The sequence below is a fragment of the Antechinus flavipes genome, chromosome 3, assembly GCF_016432865.1.
Source record: "Antechinus flavipes isolate AdamAnt ecotype Samford, QLD, Australia chromosome 3, AdamAnt_v2, whole genome shotgun sequence".
NCBI lineage: Eukaryota > Metazoa > Chordata > Mammalia > Dasyuromorphia > Dasyuridae > Antechinus > Antechinus flavipes.
In genome coordinates this window covers 591,032,391-591,052,733 of record NC_067400.1, presented here as the reverse complement: position 1 = coordinate 591,052,733, position 20,343 = coordinate 591,032,391, and the positions used below count along the sequence as shown (strand labels likewise).

The window sequence follows — 20,343 nt, the reverse complement described above, 5'->3', positions numbered from 1 at the left end:
AAGACTCTGGGACATCGCCCATTCGTTTTAGTCAATTCTGCAAATGTGACTCTACAATTAAAAAAAAAATCCTTAGAGAATTTCCATTTTATCTCAGAGGTACAACATGTTCTTGATCAGCAAACACAAAAATATGCATAAACAAGCCATTGAAATTTCAAGAAACTGGACACAACCCAGTCCACTTTATACCTACTGTTCTATCTGGTTTCAGTTCCATAGAACCTGAGAAGAATATCTCTTGGTCTCCTCCTTTTTCCTCTATTTTCCTGATTTCTTTTCCTTATTATCTTCCTCCCCACCATTCTATTGTAAGCACTATGAGGATAGGAACTGTCTTTATTTTTATTAATCATATCCTTAGCATTCAGCCCCATAGCAGATAATTAATAAGTGTTTCTTGGACTGGATTGGATCAGACTGGCTATTGAGATAAGAAATCACATTAGAAATCTAGATTTGACTCATACCCACATAGTAGAGTATTATTAAATCCATGGGGATGGAGGAGATTGTCAAGGGAGAGTCTGTTGTAAGAATAGTTAGGGAGAATGAGACCCGAGTCAAGGTATCCGGCCACCTCAGGAAGAGGTGACTTGCCAATCAAAGGGGACAAGGAACTAGGAGGGAGATGTCCTTAAGATGAAAGAGAACTGGGGAAGAGTATCATGGAGGAAAGAGCCTTTAGAAGAAGGTGGATTCTGCAGAGATTCTGGAGAATGAATTTAGAGAGGGGAGAATTATATTAGGTGATTATTGGTAAACCTAGGGAACTGGACAGGATGGTTGGAGAAAGCGATGGTGAGGAAGTAGGGGCAGTTCAGGAAATCTGTCAGTGACAAGAAAGAGAAAAGTAAGATGGTACCTATGGAGGGTAACCATGGGAGCATGCTCAAGGATGACCAAGACAAAGATCGAAGGCTGAGGGAAGGAATCAGACAGAAATCAGGGGAACTAGGGAGAGAATTCCCCATCTAAAAAAGTAGTGAGAAGAGGGGAATTGCTTTCCATTGCTTTGTGCCTTAGTTTCCCATCTTTAAAAGGAGGTTGTTGGCTATATGGTCTCCATGAAGCTCCCTCTAAAGCTCAGGGTCTACAGCTCTTTAGCTTCTTCCTCCTTCCCAGACTATCTCCCACCTCACGCCCTCTCTTTGCCAGATATTGAATAAAGACCCCAGAAAGAACAATAGGAATCCCTGCTTCTGTCCCAGAATTCCAAGTCCTCTAAGAAAATAGTACTTTGGGCATGTTTATTTCCTTTCCTAGACCTATTTCCTCATCTGGTCAGGGTTGTCTAGATCTCAGTTTCTTAAATTATGGTTCCCAACCCCACTTGGAGTCTCATAGCTGAATGTGGGGGCCACAAAATTGTGATTTATCACCAGTAAGTGATTTGTATATACCTAGATGACATGCATATAAACCAGGACCACATAAAGATTTCTGGGGCACAAAGGGGTCAGGAGTGGGAAAAGTTTTAAAAAACCTGAAGTCTCCACGAGCTGACCCTTTGTATCCAAGTTCTTTTGGGTAGGTCCCATGCCCCTCTGGTTTCTCAGGGGATGGTTAGGCTACTCAGGTAAATGCACGGGAGAGAGCGCCGGCTGAACTGTTTTCCCGACATCAGGCACTGGGCTGCGATTCCGAGGAACAGGTAATCACCCTGGCAAATATGTAATTCTAGCTGGCTAATGAAGCCCATAATGAAAGCCAGTGCTAGGGCAAACAGGAGGCCGGCCTCCCAGCTTACTCATGTGGTTCCCTCCCAGAGGGAGGGGCTGACCCACCAGGGGAGGAAGGATTCAGAGACCTCAAACCAGTTTTGCCCTAACCTGGGGGAAAAGGAAGCAAGGAAGTGGTTACTAGGCCACAGATTCAGAGATACCACCTGGCCAGAGGTGGATCCCTTCCCAGAGAATAAGGAATATCCAGCCACTTTTTCTGACACGGCAGTGATGAAGCTTGTTCTCTGGCTTGGATAAGAGTGGCAGTGGAGGGAGATCCATGCATCAACAGCCGTTTCTGGCTTTTCTGGCATTCTGAGTGTCTGACAATATTGCCAAAACTTTCCCGGAGCTTCAGTTTTACTTATCTGTAAAATGGGTTCAGCCATGCGTTTGAAAAGCAAAGGGAGCGGGGTGGAGAGGTGGGGAAGAGGAGGAACCCTAATTATTTTGCTGGGAGTTGTCTCAGCCTCTGGGGATAAAAGGGCCTGGGTGTACATGTATATAACAACTCTTGCTTCATCATCATGCTAATTTATTGCTGCTGTACCATGGGCCTACGAGGCCAGACCACACTGGATATAGTTAGTGTTAATAAATGCTTTTAGGTATCTCCAAAATGTCAGTTATTATTATTATCATTTCTTTATCTTTTTTTTAACCAAACCTGTGATTGTACTGGCATAAGTACATGCAAATGCAGCCCAACTCTGCAATTTAATTTAGAAACTTGCTTCTGGGCACTGCGAGGTTAACTGGACAAAATTCCAGGGGCAAAGGTCAGATTTGAGTCCAGTTTGTCCTCATTCCAAAGCTGGCCTTTCTTTGGGGTTGACAACCTGAGGTCTATCCACTTTTATACTTTAATAACTATATTTTAAGATAATTGTCTTCCTTTGAAATCTGCTGACTGTTATTTTATGTGATTCAGGAAAAGGATCCATAGGTTCTCCCTGGATGCTGCCAAAGGGTCCATGAACTCCTTCTCCCTAACTTATGCCATCCCTCCAATCAATAAGTCAATCAATAGGCATTCCAACTACAAACCAGTCATTGACAAGGCAAAAATAAAAATGACACAATCTAGGACAATTAGGTGGCGCAGTGGAGAGAGCACCAGCCCTGAAGTCAGGAGGACCTGAGTTCAAATCTAGTCTCAGACACTTAACACTGCCTGGCTGTGTGACCCTGGGCAAGTCACTTAACCCAAATTGCCACAGGGGGAAAAAGAAGAAAAGAAAAAGAAATAATCCCCATCCTCTAGGAACTTCCATTCTACAGAGATCTAACGTGTACAAAAAGAAGTAAATAAAATATCTCGTCAAATAAATTCAAGCTCTCATTAAAATTTACATTTTGTGAAGTCAACAAGTATTCATTAAGTGCTACTATGTATCAGGCACTGTGGTAAGCACTGGGGATACAAAAAGAGGCAAAAAAAAAAAAAAAAAAAAGTTCCTGTCCTCAGGAAGCTTGCAATCTAATGAGAGACAACAAGGAAACAACTATATGTAAAGCAAACTATATTCAGGAGATAATTAACTAAGGGAAGGCACTGGATTTAAGAGAGATTGGGAAGGACTTTCTGTAAAAGATGGGCTTTATGTTGGGACTTAAAGGAAGTAAGGGAGGGAGGGAGGCAGAGTTTAAGAGAGAGAATATGATGCAGGTCTGCCAGAGAGAGTGATGGGAGATGAAAGATGGAGGGTCTTGTTCTTTGAACAGGAGCCAGGAAGCCAGTGTCACTTGAAGAATACAAGGCAGGGAATGAGAGGATAGAAAATTAGGTAGGGGCTAGTTAGAAAGGGGTTTGAATGACAGGCAGAGGCTTTTGTATTTGTTCCTCCTGCCCGTGTAAACAATTATGTACAAATAGGGTACATAATGGAAATAATCTCAGAGGGAAGGCATTAGTATTAACGGGGATTAAGAGACGCTTCCTATAGAACACAGGATTTTAGAAGTTATAATAACATTACTATGATAGTATTAGTAGTTTTTGTGCATTCATTTCTGACTCTTGTGACCCCATTTGGGGTTTTCTTTATTGGCATAGTTTGCCAGCTCATTTTATATATGAGGAAACTGAGGCACAGAGTTATTGTCATTGAGTAAATAGATGACAAGGAACAGGGATTCATCTCTGTCTAGCATGGTTTGACAGAAAATAGCCTTGGATTTGGGGTAAGAGGCCCTGGACTTGAACCTTAAATCTGCCATTTGGGAAATGTCACTTAAACTTTCTGGTCCTCAATTTCCCCATACATAAAATAGTCTCTTCCAGCTTTAAAGTTATAAACCTGTATTATTTCTAATAATAAATAAAATGTATTATTATAAACAATAATAAATATGTATTTATCATACATAAACCTGTATAATGGGAAAGCAACCTGAAGTAGTGGAAAGAGGGTTATATCAGATGATCGAACTGTCTAATTCCTAGACATGTCATCCTTGACAAGCAGCTTTCATTTTCTAAGCCTTAATTTCTTCATCTACAGAATGGGAATAGTCTATCTCAAGAGAGTTTTTATGAGAAAAGTACTTTGCAAAGTGATCCAGAAATATTAATCCTTCTCACTGATATCTCTTGCACATCCAATCTTCCATCTCTTTAAAATCCAACTGGAGTGTAAGCTCCCTAATGGCAGGGACCATGTGCTCAACCTCAGAGAATATTGAGTAGGAACCCTTATAGAGAACAAGTCCTCAATTCAGACTCGGGGAATAAATGAATGAACCCACGCTACCCATAGTAGAAAGTTCTTTTCTGATCTCTCTTCTCCCGTTCCCTAATGTGATAACCGTGTTAGCACCTTGAATACCTTAGAATCAGCGGGAGTCAGGATAAGCAAAAGTCCTTTGTCTTTATTCTTGGTCTTTAGAGGTAGGATTGAATTGGATGGAGGCAGAATCCCCGCAACCTTCCTTCTTCGTCTCCCGCCAAGAGAGTGACCCTGGCTTGTCTTACTCCATCCCCTAGCCCCTCCCACAATTCTCTGTATCCACCAATTATTGAGCCAGCACAGGATAGTGAGGAGGGCCATTTCCCAAGCATATGCCCATATTGTCCAATCGGTAATTAGCCTTAAGTGCTTGAACTGACCTCAGTGTAACAACTCAAGAGTTTCAGCCCTCTACACCCTAACTCCTGAAATTACCTACCATTAACACTGGATAGATAGTGTATGTATGATTTTTTTACATGTTGTCTCCCCCTGTATAATGGGAGCTCTTTGAGGGCAGGAACTGAATTCGGGCCTTTCTTTGTATTCCTGGCACATAGTAGGTACTTAATAAGCGTTTACTGATTTGTAGTACATAGGATCACAGAACTATGGAAGAGGATCTAGAAATGGGGAAGGACTTCTGAAGGTTTTTAGTTCAAGTCTTCATTCTATAAATCACAAAAAGAGCATACTTGGTGCTAGAGAGACCCAACTGAGATCACATAGGTAAATAGAACCAGTATAGGATTTGAATCCAACTCCTACAACTCTGGGGACAGCTAGGTGGCACAGTGTATAAAGCTGGAGTAAGGAAGACATGAGTTCAAATTCAGTCTCAGATAATCACTAGCTGTGTGATACTGGGCAAGTCACTTAATTCTCTTTGCCTCAGTTTCCTCATCTGTCAAATGAGCTGGTGAAGGAAATAACACCACTTTGCCAAGAAAACCCCAAATGGGATCATTAAGAATCAGACATGAGTACAATGACCAAATAACAACCTGTGGCTCTAAAATTGCTCTCTCTGTGTGTGCATATGTTTTGAAAATAAAAAGGTTTAAAAAAAACACTTTGAGCAACTAAGTCATTTTGACTTATTGTAAATACACAAATTAAAAATAAATGAAGAGATGTTATTATCTACAGAGGAAGAAATGACAAATAGAAGTATGTAGAGAATAATAAACATATATGCAGATAAAAAAAATACAATTACTCTCTCCCCCAAATTATACTTCCTCACAAAGGAAAGACCCCATAGTCCAAAGAAGATGAAGTCTCCTGCTCCCCATCTTCTGCCCTACCACAATCTGACCTGTTATCAGCCGACAGTAAAGGGCGGGAGCCAGGAGCCAGCTAGACTGGATACAGGCTGTGGATGCTGAGATAGCACCCAGAGGAGGAGGGGCTCATCGGGGCACATGCCAGGGCATGGTGTGTCACAGGGAAGGGTGTGCGGGTTGGTGGAGTGCCCAGACGGTAGGATAGCTAGCATTAGTCACCAATTGCTCGGGTCTAGACTTTCTAAGTTGCCCTGCTTAGCGCCTCCCAGGAAGCCCTGGGATGGATAGGTTCTCACCGGTTGCCCTTGAATTTTGTTAAGTTGCTCACAGGAAGTGGGTACGGTGGGTCGCAAGTCTGCTCCAGTAGCCTCCTCTGCACTCCCAGGAATACCCCTCTAGGCTTCTTACTAGTCAAGGTGAGAGCTAAAAGGTAGGTGTGATACCTGGGACAGCCACCAGGAGCGATAGACATCAGCAACTCATTCAATGGGCCAAGCTGAATCCAACTGCTTGAAGCAAGCCCAGCCCTTCACTGCTCCATCCCTGTGCCCCACAGTCCAGACACAGAGGCATTGTGAAAACTCTCGGGAGAAATAAATCCTTCCCTTCAGAATTAATTCCAGCCTTTAAACACAACATAGAAATTAACTTGCTTGAGGAACATAAGAAAACTCAAGGAAGGAGTGAAAACAACAGTATTTTCTCCTTTTTTTGTTATTTGCTTGCTTTTTTTTTTCCTTTTGGATGTGATTTTTCTCATGCAGCATGATAAATGTGGAAATATGGTTAGAAGAATCACACATGATTAACCTGAAAGAAAAGAAAGGAGTGAAAAGAGTCAGAAAGGTTAAATGCATGGGGATTCCCCCCAAAATAAAAAAACAAAAAAACAAAAACAAAAACAAACAAACAAAAAACCAACAGATTTTTGAGATTTGTAGAGAAGCTGGAAATAATAATAAAGGAAAATATAACCTTTAAAGGATCAAAGATCTTGGTTCAAAGCCTGTTTCTGATACAGTCTGTGAGATCTTAGGGATAGTACTCACTATACCAGACTGAACCTCAGTTTCTTTATCTGTAAGATGGGAGGGCTGAGCTCGTTGGATTCTGAGGTCCCAGCTAGTTCTGAATCTGTGAAACTCTTATCCTAATGAGTTTCATTTTTATAATGCTGGACTCATAGCAAAACAAGAGCATCTGTAGAATTGATGACATCCATTTAACAGAAAAGGAAATCGAGGTACAGTGAGGTGGTGACCTGTGCAAGATCACACAGATAATAAGTAAGTGAGCCAGACTCTGAAGCTTGTTTTCTTTGCCTCTGTGCCCAAGCCTCTTTCCATTATATCATAACCCCAGAACCCTGGAAAAAAATAATTGACATTTACTTGGCATTTTAAAGTTTGTAAATTGTCACATACATATTAGCTCATCTGAGCTCACAACCAGCCCATGAGATAGACACTGCTGCTATCATTAACCCAATTTACAGTTGAGGAAACTGAGGCTTAAAGATGTTATTTGAAGAAGGAATATTTCCAGAAATGAATGTGATTTTTTAAAAAATTAAGAAGACTTCACAAAAAGTTAAGTGACTTGCCCATAGTGATCTCCCTAGGAGATCTCATAGGTGGATTTGAAACCAGGATTTGCCTGATACCTAGCTCAGCCCGTTATTCATTGTTGTCATTGTTCAGTCATGTTCAATCCTTCTTGACCCATTTGGGATTTTCTTGACAAAGATACTGGAGTGGTTGGCCATTTCCTTTTCCAGCTTGTTTGACAGATGAGGAAACTGAGGCAAAACAGATGTAAGTGACTTTGTTCAGGGTCCCACAGTTAGGAAGTGTCTGAACCCGGATTTGAACTCAGGAAGATGACTGACTCGAGCCACTGCATCCTAACCACTGCACCACTTAGCTGTTCTGTATTATCCACTACAAGTCTCCAAATAGATGTACCCATAACTAGGGCAGGCAGTTGGCTAGGAAAAACTTGATGTTGTATCACACTGATTCAATGTATCACACACACAATTCTGCTCTCTAGGGTGCAAGAGGGGAGCTGAACTTTAAGCCCCCAAAGCAATCCAAATCCTTGTCAGACCAGCTGCATTCACTGGCCCCTGGGCAGCATCAAAGAGCATGCAATCGTGTCTGTGAGAGCAGACTCCTGGATGGCTCTGCCCAACCCAATCAGGATCCACTGGCCAGGCAAGCCCCAGAGCCAGCACAGATGGCAGAGACAGGCCAGAGGGACGTTTCCCAGAGCACAAGGCTGCATCTGGAACACGGCTGGGGAGAAATCCTCTTCTTCGATCTCTCCCTAATCCTCAAAGCTGCACCTGTGTCCCAGAGACCCATGGAGAGGCCAAAGGGGAAGCTGGATCTGATGGAGCCGGGCCCCTGCTGGCGGCCTGGGGCTGGGAGACTTAGCAGCACCTGCCAGGGGCCTGCGGGGCATCTCCAGAAGTGAGTTTAAGACTTTGGATTTCCAGAGAGACCTATAGGGATTGACCTGCTTTCTGTGTGTGTGTGTGTGTGTGTGTGTGTGTGTGTGTGTGTGCTGGTGCTAAGGGAGGGGGTTTTTCTTAAGGGAGTGAGGAGTGGTAGGAAGCAAATATTTACATTATATTTTAGTCATCTTCCCAGGGTCAAACTCTAAACCCTTCAAAACTTTTCTAGAAGTCCCATTTGAAACTCAAAACAGAGTGTTCCCATGCACAAATAGCTAACTAAGTATTGTCATGAAAGGAGAGAAATGATGAATAATAAGATTCAACAGTTGGAAGAAGTCACCTAGTACAACCCATACCTGAATAAAGACGCCCTCTATGACCACCCTAAGTGTTCCACTCAACCTGTGCTTGAAGATTCCTCTGGGAGAGGAACCCATTATCTCCTGAGGCAGCCCATTCTACTTACCTCTTGCTTTCTATAGCCTCCTGTAGCTGCTATCCATTGGTTCTAGTCCTGCCCTCAATGGCCAAGTAGACGCAATTGTGTCCCTCTCATACACAAAAGCCCTTCAAATTTCTTGGCTTTTCCAAGCCATGCACCATATATTCCCAGCCCTTTCAACCAACCCCCATGGAGCATGATGTCAGCCCATCACTCTCTTGTTCCCATCTTCTGGGTTTTTCCAGCTTATCAATGCCCATCATAGAATGTGGTTCCCAGCACTGAGCCCAATTTACATTTATCTCATACTTGTGAAATTAATTTTTTGAACACAAATGTGACTTTACATTTGACTCATATTTGTGAAATTGATTTTTTGAACCCAAGTATGAGATTTTACCTTTATCTCATACTTAAGAAAATGACTTTTTGAACCCAAGTATAAGACTTTACATTTGTCTCATCCTTGTCAAATTGATTTTTTTGAACACATGTAAGACTTTACGTTTATCTCATACTTGTGAAATTGATTTTTGAACCCCAAAATATATCACTGTTCCATTTCACCTTATTCAGTTCAGCCCTGTGTGCTGGTCTGCCTGAATCTTTTTGAATCTTGACTCTCTCATCCAATATTTTAATTATGATTATCAGCTCCCAATCACCTGCAAATCTCATCGGTTCTAGTGACATACTTCATCTGCAGTCCAGCCTGTATTGCAAGCATGAGCCGTTTCCTCACTAAAAGTTTCCCTGCTAGGTGAGGAATTCTTTGACCGCTGTGACTGGTCGTTGACGTCTACAAATTAAAATACTAAAAAATCAGATTGGAGAGAAGGTGGGGTGGGATGTCTCCCAGTAAAACATTTGCTGGTTTGGTTGGTTTTTTTTTTCCTTTTTCTAAAACAAATGTGCTTTGTCGTGGGTTTCACAAAGCAAAATTATCTAGTCTAGGTCAGAGTAAACTGATCATGTTATGTAAATCTCAGTGAAACAGAGGAATGTCATAAATGGATTCAGGCACTTGACCCGTCCCCTCACTGGGCAATCTCCTTTTGTGTTTTCTGTGAAGATCCCATGTCATTGCAAGGTCAGAGAGACAAGGGACAGTGTTTGACCTCAACTCGTGACCCTGGAGAGCAGGGGTCTCTGATTTCACATCTGTATGCCCCTATTTCCTCCTCTTTAATATGCAATCAAAAAGGAGTTCGTTTCTGCCTCTTTCCCAAAGAAATCCTGATGTTTAGGGCTGGGAAGCACACTAGCAGTTATCTAGGCCAAGGGTCTCATTTTGCAGACAGATCAGGACTCTGAGGTCAGAGAGAAGGATTAATATGTCCAAGGTCAAAGAGCAGAAGGATGAGGAGGAGCTGGGGCCAGAACCCAAGCTTTCTCACTCCCAATCCAGGGGGTCAACATTCTCCAGAGAAGCTCCCAGACTCCAGGCTGATCCCTGGTCTTGCAACCTCCGGAAGTGTACAGGAAGGAGCCTGGGGCTGTTATCTGCAGCCCTTTGTAAACATTATCACAGAGCAAGTTCCCTGCCCTCCTCTCAAAAACACATACCTTTTGTGGGGAAGCTGGAAACATGTATTTATTAAGCACCTACTACGAAGCTCATTGACCAATTTAGCCCCACTTGATCCTCCAAACAGTCCTAGGATTGAAGGGGAAAGGGGTATCTCCCAGTAAAACATTTGCTGACTTGATTTTTTTTTTTTTCTAAACCACAAACATGCTTTGTTATAGATTTCACAAAGCAGATTTTCTGGGTCTAGGGCAGAGTAAACTGATCATGTTATATATCTCAGTGAAATAGGGGAATGTCATGAATGGATTCAAGCACTTGACCAGTCCCCGCACTGGGGCCAATTGACTTGCCCAGGGTCACATACCTAGTGAGCATTTGAACTCAGGTCTTCTGGATTCCTGACCCATTGCTCCACCACACCCTTACTCAGTTGCCTCAGGCGACGATGGGTTCTTTTTTCTTTTTTTAAAAAAATTTTTTATAGCTTTTTATTTACAAGCTATATGCGTGGCTAATTTTTCAGCATTGTCAATTGCAAAACCTTTCATTCCAACTTTTCCCCTCCTTCCCCTCACCTCTTCTCCCAGATGTTAAATATGTTAAAGTATAAGTTAAAAAAATATATGTATACATGTCCAAACAGTTATTTTGCTGTACAAAAAGAATCGGACTTTGAAATAGCGTGCAATTAACCTGTGAAGGAAATCAAAAATGCAGGTGGACAAAAATAGAGGGATTGGGGATTCTATGTAGTGGTTCATAGTCATCTCCCAGAGTTCTTTCGCTTAGTGTAGCTGGTTCAATCCATTACTGCTCTATGGGAGCTGATTTGGTTCATCTCATTGCTGAAGAGGGCCATATCCAGACGATGGGTTTTCTCTCTTGAGCTGGATGACCACTTGTTACAGAGATTTACAGAGAGCATTCTTCTTCTGGTATGGTTTGACCTCTGAGTTCCTTTCCAATAAAGAAACTCCCTCTACCAAATGTAGCTCAGTACCTGTCTTTCAAATAAGACAGTTGCTTAGAGGAATGAAAGCAATTGGGACCTTTTATAAAGAGTATCTCATTTATCTCCTCACATCTCAATGTCAAGGGCACTGAAAGGTTAAGGGACACTTAGGATTGTAAAGGGATGAGACTTGAACCCAGGTCTTTCTGACTTTGGGCCAGGTGTCTCATTTTATAGACATATAAGTCTATTGGGGCCAGAGAGAGGGAATAACTTGTCCAAGGTCAAAGAGCGTAGGTCAAAGACTATTGGGTCAGCTCTTTGTCCACCACACCATGTGGTATATAAATATGAGCTTTGAATATAATTCTACCATATAACACTATATAATTGTGAGCTATGAATATAAATCCTAGTATCTGGAATCAGAATTGACCTAAAGACCATCTTTTCCAATTATCTCTGTACAGTTGAAGATACCAAGTCTGTGATATACTTGAAGCAGGATTTGAACTGAGAGGATTGACTTGAGGCAGGATTTGAACTCAGAGTAACTTGACTCAGGATTTGAATTTGGAGAATTGACTTGAGGCAGGATTTGAACTCGGAGAATTGAGGAAGCAGGATATGAAATGCTTCTAAATTCCATCTCTTTCCCCAGGACTAGGCCATCCTTGTGTACAAAGACCTGTCTTTCAGGTTGTTTCAAGGCAAGTCTTCTCTTTAGCTGAAAATGGATCCTAGGCTCTACTGAGGGCCCCTTGTTGTTGCTCATCATTGACATCTCAAGGTGAAGGCCTCTGGGCTCTTTATAATCAGAAACACGCAAGGAAGAAGCCCCCCCCCCCCCAACCCCAGACAAATGGTTTCCAGAGTAGGAGGACGGCCAAAGCCTGGGCCCCTGCTAAGCAGTCTGGGAGCAGGAGAGAAGTTGAGACTCTTTCCAAAAACCTGGATGTGGGAGTAACTCTGTGGTAGAATGGAGGAAAGAGGGCTGAAGGAGGAAGCAAGAGAGGCTGAGATCAAATCCCAACGAAGCGACTTCCTGCCTGTGTGACTTTGGACAGATTTGCTTCAATTTCCATTCCACAAAGGGAGGAGTGGGACTAAGTGCCCGGTGGGTCCCTTCCAGCCCCAGGTCTATGGATCTATGAACTTTCATGGGGTTGTAATCATGGATAAGTCACTCCTCTTCTCCAGAAGGAGGCCTTAGATGGCGACTGAGGGCCCCTTCAGCTTTGGATCTGAGCTCAGTCTTGTGGCTCGTTTCATGACTCTTCATGACCCCATTTGGACTTTTCTTGGCAGATACTGGAGTGGTTTGCCATTCCTTCTCCAGCGCATTTAACAAATGAGGAAACTCAGGCAAATTGGGTTAATTGACTTGCCCAAGGTCACCCAGCCATTAAGTATCAGAGGATTTAAACTCAAGAAACTGAGTCTCTCTGACCCAGCGCTCTATGCACCATGGCGCCCCCTAGCCGTCCCCTCTTTTATAGTTTCTAGACTCCAAGCCCCGTGCTCTGTGCACTATGGCGCCCCCAGCTGCCCCTTCTTTCCTAATTAGAGCTTCCTGACTCCAAGCCCAGCACTCTATGCACCATGGCGCCCCCTAGCTGTCCCCTCTTTTATAGTTTCTAGACTCCAAGCCCCGTGCTCTGTGCACTAAGGCACCCCCAGCTGCCCCTTCTTTCCTAATTAGAGCTTCCTGACTCCAAGCCCAGCGCTCTGTGCACTGTGGCGCCCCCTAGCTGTCCCCTCTTTTATAGTTTCTAGACTCCAAGCCCCGTGCTCTGTGCACTAAGGCACCCCCAGCTGCCCCTTCTTTCCTAATTAGAGCTTCCTGACTCCAAGCCCAGCGCTCTGTGCACTGTGGCGCCCCCTAGCTGTCCCCTCTTTTATAGTTTCTAGACTCCAAGCCCCGTGCTCTGTGCACTGTGGCGCCCCCTAGCTGTCCCCTCTTTTATAGTTTCTAGACTCCAAGCCCAGCGCTCTGTGCACTGTGGCGCCCCCTAGCTGTCCCCTCTTTTATAGTTTCTAGACTCCAAGCCCAGCGCTCTGTGCACTGTGGCGCCCCCTAGCTGTCCCCTCTTTTATAGTTTCTAGACTCCAAGCCCCGTGCTCTGTGCACTAAGGCACCCCCAGCTGCCCCTTCTTTCCTAATTAGAGCTTCCTGACTCCAAGCCCTGCGCTCTGTGCACTGTGGCACCCCCAGCTGCCCCTTTGAGGTTCCTATTTTCAGTACTAGGGTGTAGAGGATTCCCCCCCACTGGGAGAAGAGCAAACCCCAAGGTCAGGCCATGCTGAATGCGCATCATAACCAAGCTCCCCGGGCCAGCTGGAGAATGCGAGAACTGCTGAAACTGACTTAGGGATGGGGGCAGTTGTTTCTAGAATGCCAGGAATGGAGGGCACTGAAGAGCATCCTAAAGTCCTTGAAAAGTGAGGTTATTTAACAGTCTCAGGAGAGGCTCTTGGTTGAACTTGAGGTCACGGGATTCTGGTCCCTACTCGGTCATTGGGACTGTCATGATCTAGGACAAGTCATTTAACTCTATATGGCTCAGATTCCCCATCTGTAAACCTAGGAGACTGGACTCGATGGTCTCTGACTCACCTGTTGGCTCTAGCTCTGTAATCGTATTATTTCTGTCTCCTATTCGATCCAACCTGCTTTCCAAATACTGGAAGAAAAACTGGGTAAGGGAGTGGGGATTTAGTCTTATCTTAATGAACTTTTCTCATTAAAATGAAAGCCCCTAGCCAACCCCAGCTGTCTTTCTTGCTTATTTTTGTGAGGCACTTAGCTCCAAGTTTGTATACAGTTAGCACTTAATAAATGTTTTACTGATCTGTCTCTTCTGTCAATCAGTATGTATCTTAGGATCATAGGTTTTGAATACAAAGGGAGTTTGAAAGCCATCTAATACAACTCCCAAGGTCACCCAGGTAGTGTCAGAGATGGGATTCAAAGCCTGGCCCTCTAACACCAGAACTAGGACCTCCCACAGGCCAAGGTCTTTCCGTAAGAAAATTACAGAGCATTATGGTTCAAAGGGAAAATCAGAGGGGAAGAGCCTCCTCCTTGTGAAGAGAAGCAGCCCACCTAGGTGTCCTTGATTGGAGGAGGAAGTCATTTTCTATTAGAAAACGCCCACTTTTAGGAAGTGTTCCCTTACAGCTACCTTCCCAGAACAGTCACCCACTGCTCCTGGTTCAGCCGTTGGGGAACAAGCAGAACAAAGCTAATCCCTTCTTCAGGTGACAGCTCATCAGGCAGGAAAGTAGGTTCCCTCATCTGTTCCCCCCTCCCCCCAACTCTTGTCTAAACATTTCTAAGCTAAGCACCCCACTCTTTCAAATGTTGCTCAGATGGTACATCTGCCAGTCCTCTCTCTATGTGAAATAGTGTCTTACAGGGCGGAGGCTCAGAGATTTAAAAGCTGGAGAGTAAACTTGAAGAGACACAAAATTAAGGGGCAGGGATCATAGCAATCCCATAGAAAGAGAGGTCAGAGAGGGAGGGAGAGCATGAGAAGAACTAGAGGGGTCAGGGACCAAGATGATCTCCACCTTTAATGTGGCAAAAAAGATTGGCACAGAAAATGCTCTGGAGGGAGAGGGGGCCTTAGGTTGACTGAATTTATAGTTTTATCAAAGGGAAAGAGTACAGGATGACTAACTATAAAACAATAGAGAGGGCTGGAAGGAGCCTTAGTACAAAGAACGCTAGAGCTGGGAGGGCTCTTAGAACACAGGATGTCAGAGCTGGGAGGGCCCTTAGAATAAGGAATGCTAGAGCTTGGAAGGTTCTTAGAACACAGGAGGTCAGAATTGAGAGAGGGCTCTTAGAACACAGAATGGCAGAGCTGGAAAGGGACACTGAATGTCAGAAGCACCTCTGAGATCATTTTGTTCAACTTCTACATTTGACCAAAGAGAAAACCCCAAGAGAGGGGATTTGATTGTTTGACACTGACACAGCATGTGAGTGGCAGAGCTGGGCCCAGAACCCAGGTCTCTTGACTTTCTGTTAAAGGCTCTTGGCCAGTGGGTGTTTATCTGCAGTATTAAACTATTTTTCTCAGAAGCTGGAATACTACGTGGCCTTCAGGGTACAGATATATCTGTCCACATATCATTAGAGGGTGCTAGGACATGAGGAACAGCTGGGCTATCTCTGGCTCTGCTAGGGAATAAGGGAAACAAGCCCTGTCCTTCCTATTCTCTGTGTCTTTGGACCTCTTCCGCTTCTGGTGTTGGGTAGGTAGGATGTGTGGATGGCCTTTGATTATTAGCTGGGAGGCTAAGGAGGGAAAGCTGGGAAACCCAGATTGATGGTATGCAGTGTGGATTCCAGGGATGGAAAAGGAGTCCTCCTCCCCCACTAAAGGAAAATGACTTGGGTGGGGCTTAAACCCTGGAAGGAAAGCTCCTACAGTCTCTGATAGAGTGACTCCCTCCAGGCCTGGGAATTGTAGAGCTAGCACTGTCCCTATCTAAGGCTTTGATGTGGGGCAAGGGCTGATTCTGGGACCTTGGGACTCTAACTTTTGGGGAGAGGAAGAGGAGGTCCATAGGTCTGCAGGCCAGAGGGGAAGAGAGGACCCACGGGCAGAGGATTTTTGAGTTCTGCTCATGCCAAGGAATCCATGCAGATTTTGGCCCCCAGCCTGGCTGAGCTTTTGATCCTGTGTTGACAATGGAGGGAAATCTGATCCGCCTCATGGGGGTGCTGGGAGAGATAAGTCTGGCAAAGGCAAGGTCTCCTGGGATGGGGGCAGGCCCACACCTGCCAAGTCATAGTGGGAGTACCCTGGCAGACCCAGGGAAACCCCATCCGAGCGGCCACATCTCTGAGCTATCCAGTGTCCCACTCCCCTTCTCTGGGAATTAGGGATCTCTGATTGGAGGCTCCTGGGAGAAATTATAGCATTTGACCCCACCCAGGTTCCCACCACACCCCAATGCCACAGGTGCTCTCTGCTAGGTCTGCCAGCCTACATGTAGCTGCCTATCAGCTCACTCTGTATCTCAAGCATGAAGCGATAGATCTTAGGAATATGAATATTTGGGAAAAGTCCCAAGGATTTGACCAGATCCTTGTAAAAATCATAGATAGTACTCAGAGCTTTCAGTAGTAGAAAGAGGACCATTTGTTCAGCAACTTAGGGACACAGAGAGTCCCCTGGAACATTTAAGTGACTAACCTGAATCCCATAGCCTTCAGATCATAAGACCATAGCCTCTCGAGGTAGAAAATTTCACAGAGGCAATCTAGACCAGCCCCTCTATCCACCATCACTTCCTTTTACAGATGAAGAAAATTGAGGCTTTTGGACGTTAAATGTCTCACTTGAGATGTCAGAAAACTTGAAAGCAAATTTTTTTGGTTTGGAGGACAACTCTATTCATTATATCACACTCTCTCTCTCTTAAAAAAAAAAAAAGATATCATTTGCCTAGTATATTGTCTCTTTTTTTCCTGATAAAGAAACTGAGTCTCAAGGATTTGTTTTGTGCCCGAGAACTTAGTTTTTTCATTCATTCAAGGGCAGTGGGAGCCTCAAGGACATAGGTTTGGATTCGTAGCCAGGAAAGCCTAAAGTCAAAGCCTGCCCCGGATACTCGCTTAACTGTGTGACCTTGGGCAAATAACTTCATCTGAACCTCAATCTCCTCATCTGGAAAATAGAGGTAACCGTATGACCGCTCTTTCAGAATTGTCGCAAAGTGCTTCACAAACTTCAAAGCAATCTGGGAACATAGGTAGAGAGCTGCAAAGGCTCTTAGAAGTCAGATAATCTAACCTCTTCAGATTATATAAATGTCTACGTTATTATTCTAGGATTTAGCACAGGCAGAACTGTGCTTCCTAAAGCTTTTGTCTGCTTATCCATTCAAATCTCCGGCTGTAGGAGTCCAACCCTTTCATTTCACCAGAGGAGAGAACAGGAGCCCGTGGAGGCAGCAATGACTTAACCAGGAGCACACGGGTAGTAGGTAACAAGAGTTTCCGACCCGATCCAGCTCAGTTTCCTGAGTGAGAGTGACTGGGTATTTACAGACCTCACAGAGTCAGTACTTTAGTAGGAGATCTTTGAAGAATCTTCATTCACGTTTTTAGGATAAATACAGAGAGACTGAGGGGCGGGGCTTAGTTACTGGTGGACTCGGGAAAAGGCTTCTCTTCAGTTTCCTTGTCTGTCTCTTGGGAATGGGGAGGGCCTGCATTAGATGATCCATCTTTAAGGTCCCTTTAGGAGCTTTGGATTTGGGATCAGAGGACTTGGGTTTACATCTCGGACTCTTACTAGCGATGTGACCCTGGGAAAGTCATTTTCCCGCAATATGCCTCAGTTTCCCCATCTGTAAAAATCGTGGGGTTGGACTACGGTCTCTTCCCGCTCTCAGTCCTGGCTCGGGTCCCACTAGACTGTTCTCCAGCTGCGTTCTCCGAGGGCAGTTCCCTCGCAGCGGATCTAGGAGCTGGGTAATTCACTCCTGTGGGTGGGATCGGAGGGGAGGAGCCGGCAGGGGGATGGGATGGGGGCGTGGCCACTGGAGAGCCTTCTGCCATCCCGGAAGGAGGAGGAGGAGGAGGAGAAGAAGGCGGAGGAGAAGAAGGAGGAGGAGGAGGAGGAGGAGGAGGCAGCGAAGCGAGATCCCTCCTCACGTGAGAGGCCGCCGATGCCCACAGAACCCGGTCCTGCTTACTGCAGAGCCCCGGCTTCCAAAGTGACCTATTTCCGAGAGCCCGCTTGGACCCGGTTCGCTGCATCCCTGCAGCCGGGGCGCCGCGGAAGGTGGTGGGCTCCGGGGGCGATGAAGTGGGACCCCTAGCCCTTGGCGCCCGTATCCTGGGGAGGTCCCGGAGTCTCGGAGGCGGCTCCCAGTCGCCGGCCTCCCAACTTGGGCTCTCAGTCCGTCCGGACCCGGGGCTCTCTCCTCTGATCTCTCTGCGCCCGGCCCGGCGCTATGAAGTGAAGCCCCGCCCCCGTCCCCTCGCCGTGCCCCCCGCTCCCCCTGCCAGCATGCGAGCGGCGGATTCCGCCACCTGGGAGAGGGTCAAATTCCTCACCGGCCAGGTAGAAGCGTGCACTTCCTGCGGAGCCGGGGAGGAACCCGCGGGGGAGCGAGGCCGGGGAGCCAGCCCGTGGGGGCGGGGGCGGGGGACCGAACCCAAGCCGGAGCCCGAGCCCCATCGGGCGCCCCAGCCCCGGCCCCAGCCCCTCGGAGCTCAGCCAGCGGCGCCCACCATGAAATCCGACGGTGACGAGAGGAAACCTGGTAGGTGGCGGCTCCGGCGCCCCAGCGTCCCGGGGGACCCTTTGGGGGCTGGAAAAGGGGAGCCGGTTGGGAGGAGGGGGCACTGGAATCGGTGGCCCGGGCCGGCCTCGGGGTGAGAGGGGGCGGGGGCGGGAGGAGAACCGGGGCTCCCAGGCCCCGGCTATTGTGGAATCTACCGACCTTACCCGGCTTGCGCTTCGGGCACGGATGGAGACAATGCCTCCCGCCGGCCGGCCGGCTGGCTGCCTGGCGCGGGCCACCCTGGGGCCGGGCTTCGGACTTCCCCTCCCCCCGGCCGGAGCAGATGTTCGCGGGGAGTTAGCGAGCAAAAGTTCTCGCCGCCCCGAACTTGTTGGCGTTGGCCCCGGAGCCGGGCATCGGCGTGATGTCCTTCTGGGGGGGGGGAGCGGGAGGCGGCGCCGCGGTGTTTACATGCGGGAGCCCGAGCGAGAGCTCGCAGTTCCGGCGGCTGTGCCTGGCGTGGGCCGGGGGTGGCTGTCTTAGCGATCCCTGCTGGGCCGGCTGCGGGGCGGGGGGCGACAACAAGTGCGTTTGGCTGGTCCCAGGTGAGAGGATGAGGAGAGCGAGAAGGGCGACTGCAGGGCACGGTCAAGGCCAAGTACGGAGGCCAGTAGCTTTAGGGCTGGAAGGGCAAAGAGAGAACTGGCCCGAGCTGAAGTCCGGTCTTCCTTACCTTTGTCTGTCTGTCTGTCTCTGTCTGAACTTCAGTTTCCTCATCTGTAAAATGGACTGGATGACCTCTATGAGCCTGTCCAGATCCAAATCTAAGAAATGATAAAATCCTCTTATTGGACTGGGGGAAACTGAGACCCAGACAAAGCTACATAGGTAAGAAGTGATAGAACCAGGATCTCCAAGCAGATATAGGATTGAAATGTGCTAGAGACATTTCCAACCGATCAGGTCAGCCCCCTTCTTTTCCAGAAGAAAATGCCAAGGTTTAGACAGTGGGTCATTTGCCAAAGATGATAGTAGAAATGGGATTCAAATCCAGTTTCAACTTTTCTAAACCCTTTTCTTTTTGTGCTGGAGGGGATGTGTTTAAAAAAAAAAAGGGGGGGGGGAGAGCTGGACCAGGAGGAAAGTGAACCTTACAAGAAATCCCAGCATCCACCTTTAGCTGGTCTTAAATGATTTAAAAGAGCCCAGTTCCTCTGCAGGCAGATATCTTTGGTTCTTGTCTGAAATGGAGAAATGGGCACATCTCTTTTACAGTTGAACTCCTTGGAGATCAAGGAACACAGGAAAAGAAATTTCAGTGGAGCAGAAACATATGCGGTACTCCAATTGTAGAGTTGTTATTAATGTGAAACATTTGCCAAAAGCACAGAAGACATGTTTTAGTTTTTAAAATGATCTCAGTCGAACATGCTTGGACTATTGCTGTTACATGGTCTGTTTCCCTCCTATCACTTCCTTTGGGTCTGATGTGATAATTTCTCTAGATCTATTCTTGCCCGATGGTCCTGTGATTTTACATGTAGATAGCAACTTGGGCATAGAACGAGAGAATCTCCAAGTGAGGTTTATGGATTACAGAAAGCCAGAACTGGGAAGGAGTCTGGGCCACAGAATGTCCTAACTGGGAGGGACCTTTGAACATAAACTGTCAGAACTGGGAAGGTCCTTAGATCATAGAAAGTCAAGAATTGGGAGGAACCTTAGAACACAGAATATCAGAGGTATGAAGAATCTTAGATCCCAAAGTTGGGGCCAGAGCTTGGAAGAGCCTTAGAACCTAGAATGTCCGAGGTGGTAGAACCTTAAAATGGGAGAAATGGTAGAGGGAACCTCAAAGTAGAGAATGTCAGACCTTGGTCTGTGTGTGGGGAAGAGGAGTTATGCCTTAGAAGCTATCTAGTTCAAGCCATTCATTTGACCTGTGGTAAAATTGACCTAGAGAGGCT

At 46.0% G+C, this 20,343-nt stretch overlaps 1 protein-coding gene across 2 annotated transcripts in view; it reads left to right on the top strand.

Annotated features, from left to right (window-relative positions):
• Window positions 1-20,343, top strand: part of KAZN (kazrin, periplakin interacting protein) — a 1,462,370-nt gene that overhangs the window by 1,231,037 nt on the left and 210,990 nt on the right. The window contains exon 1 of one of the 2 annotated variants that reach the window (XM_051988504.1): window positions 17,260-18,415. The exons of the other annotated variant lie outside the window; for it this stretch is intronic. Within the exon in view, the coding sequence (XP_051844464.1) occupies window positions 18,160-18,415 (256 nt within the window). The 5' untranslated portion in view covers window positions 17,260-18,159. Of the gene's footprint in view, window positions 1-17,259; window positions 18,416-20,343 lie in introns of those variants that run through there. 2 annotated transcript variants of the gene reach the window in all.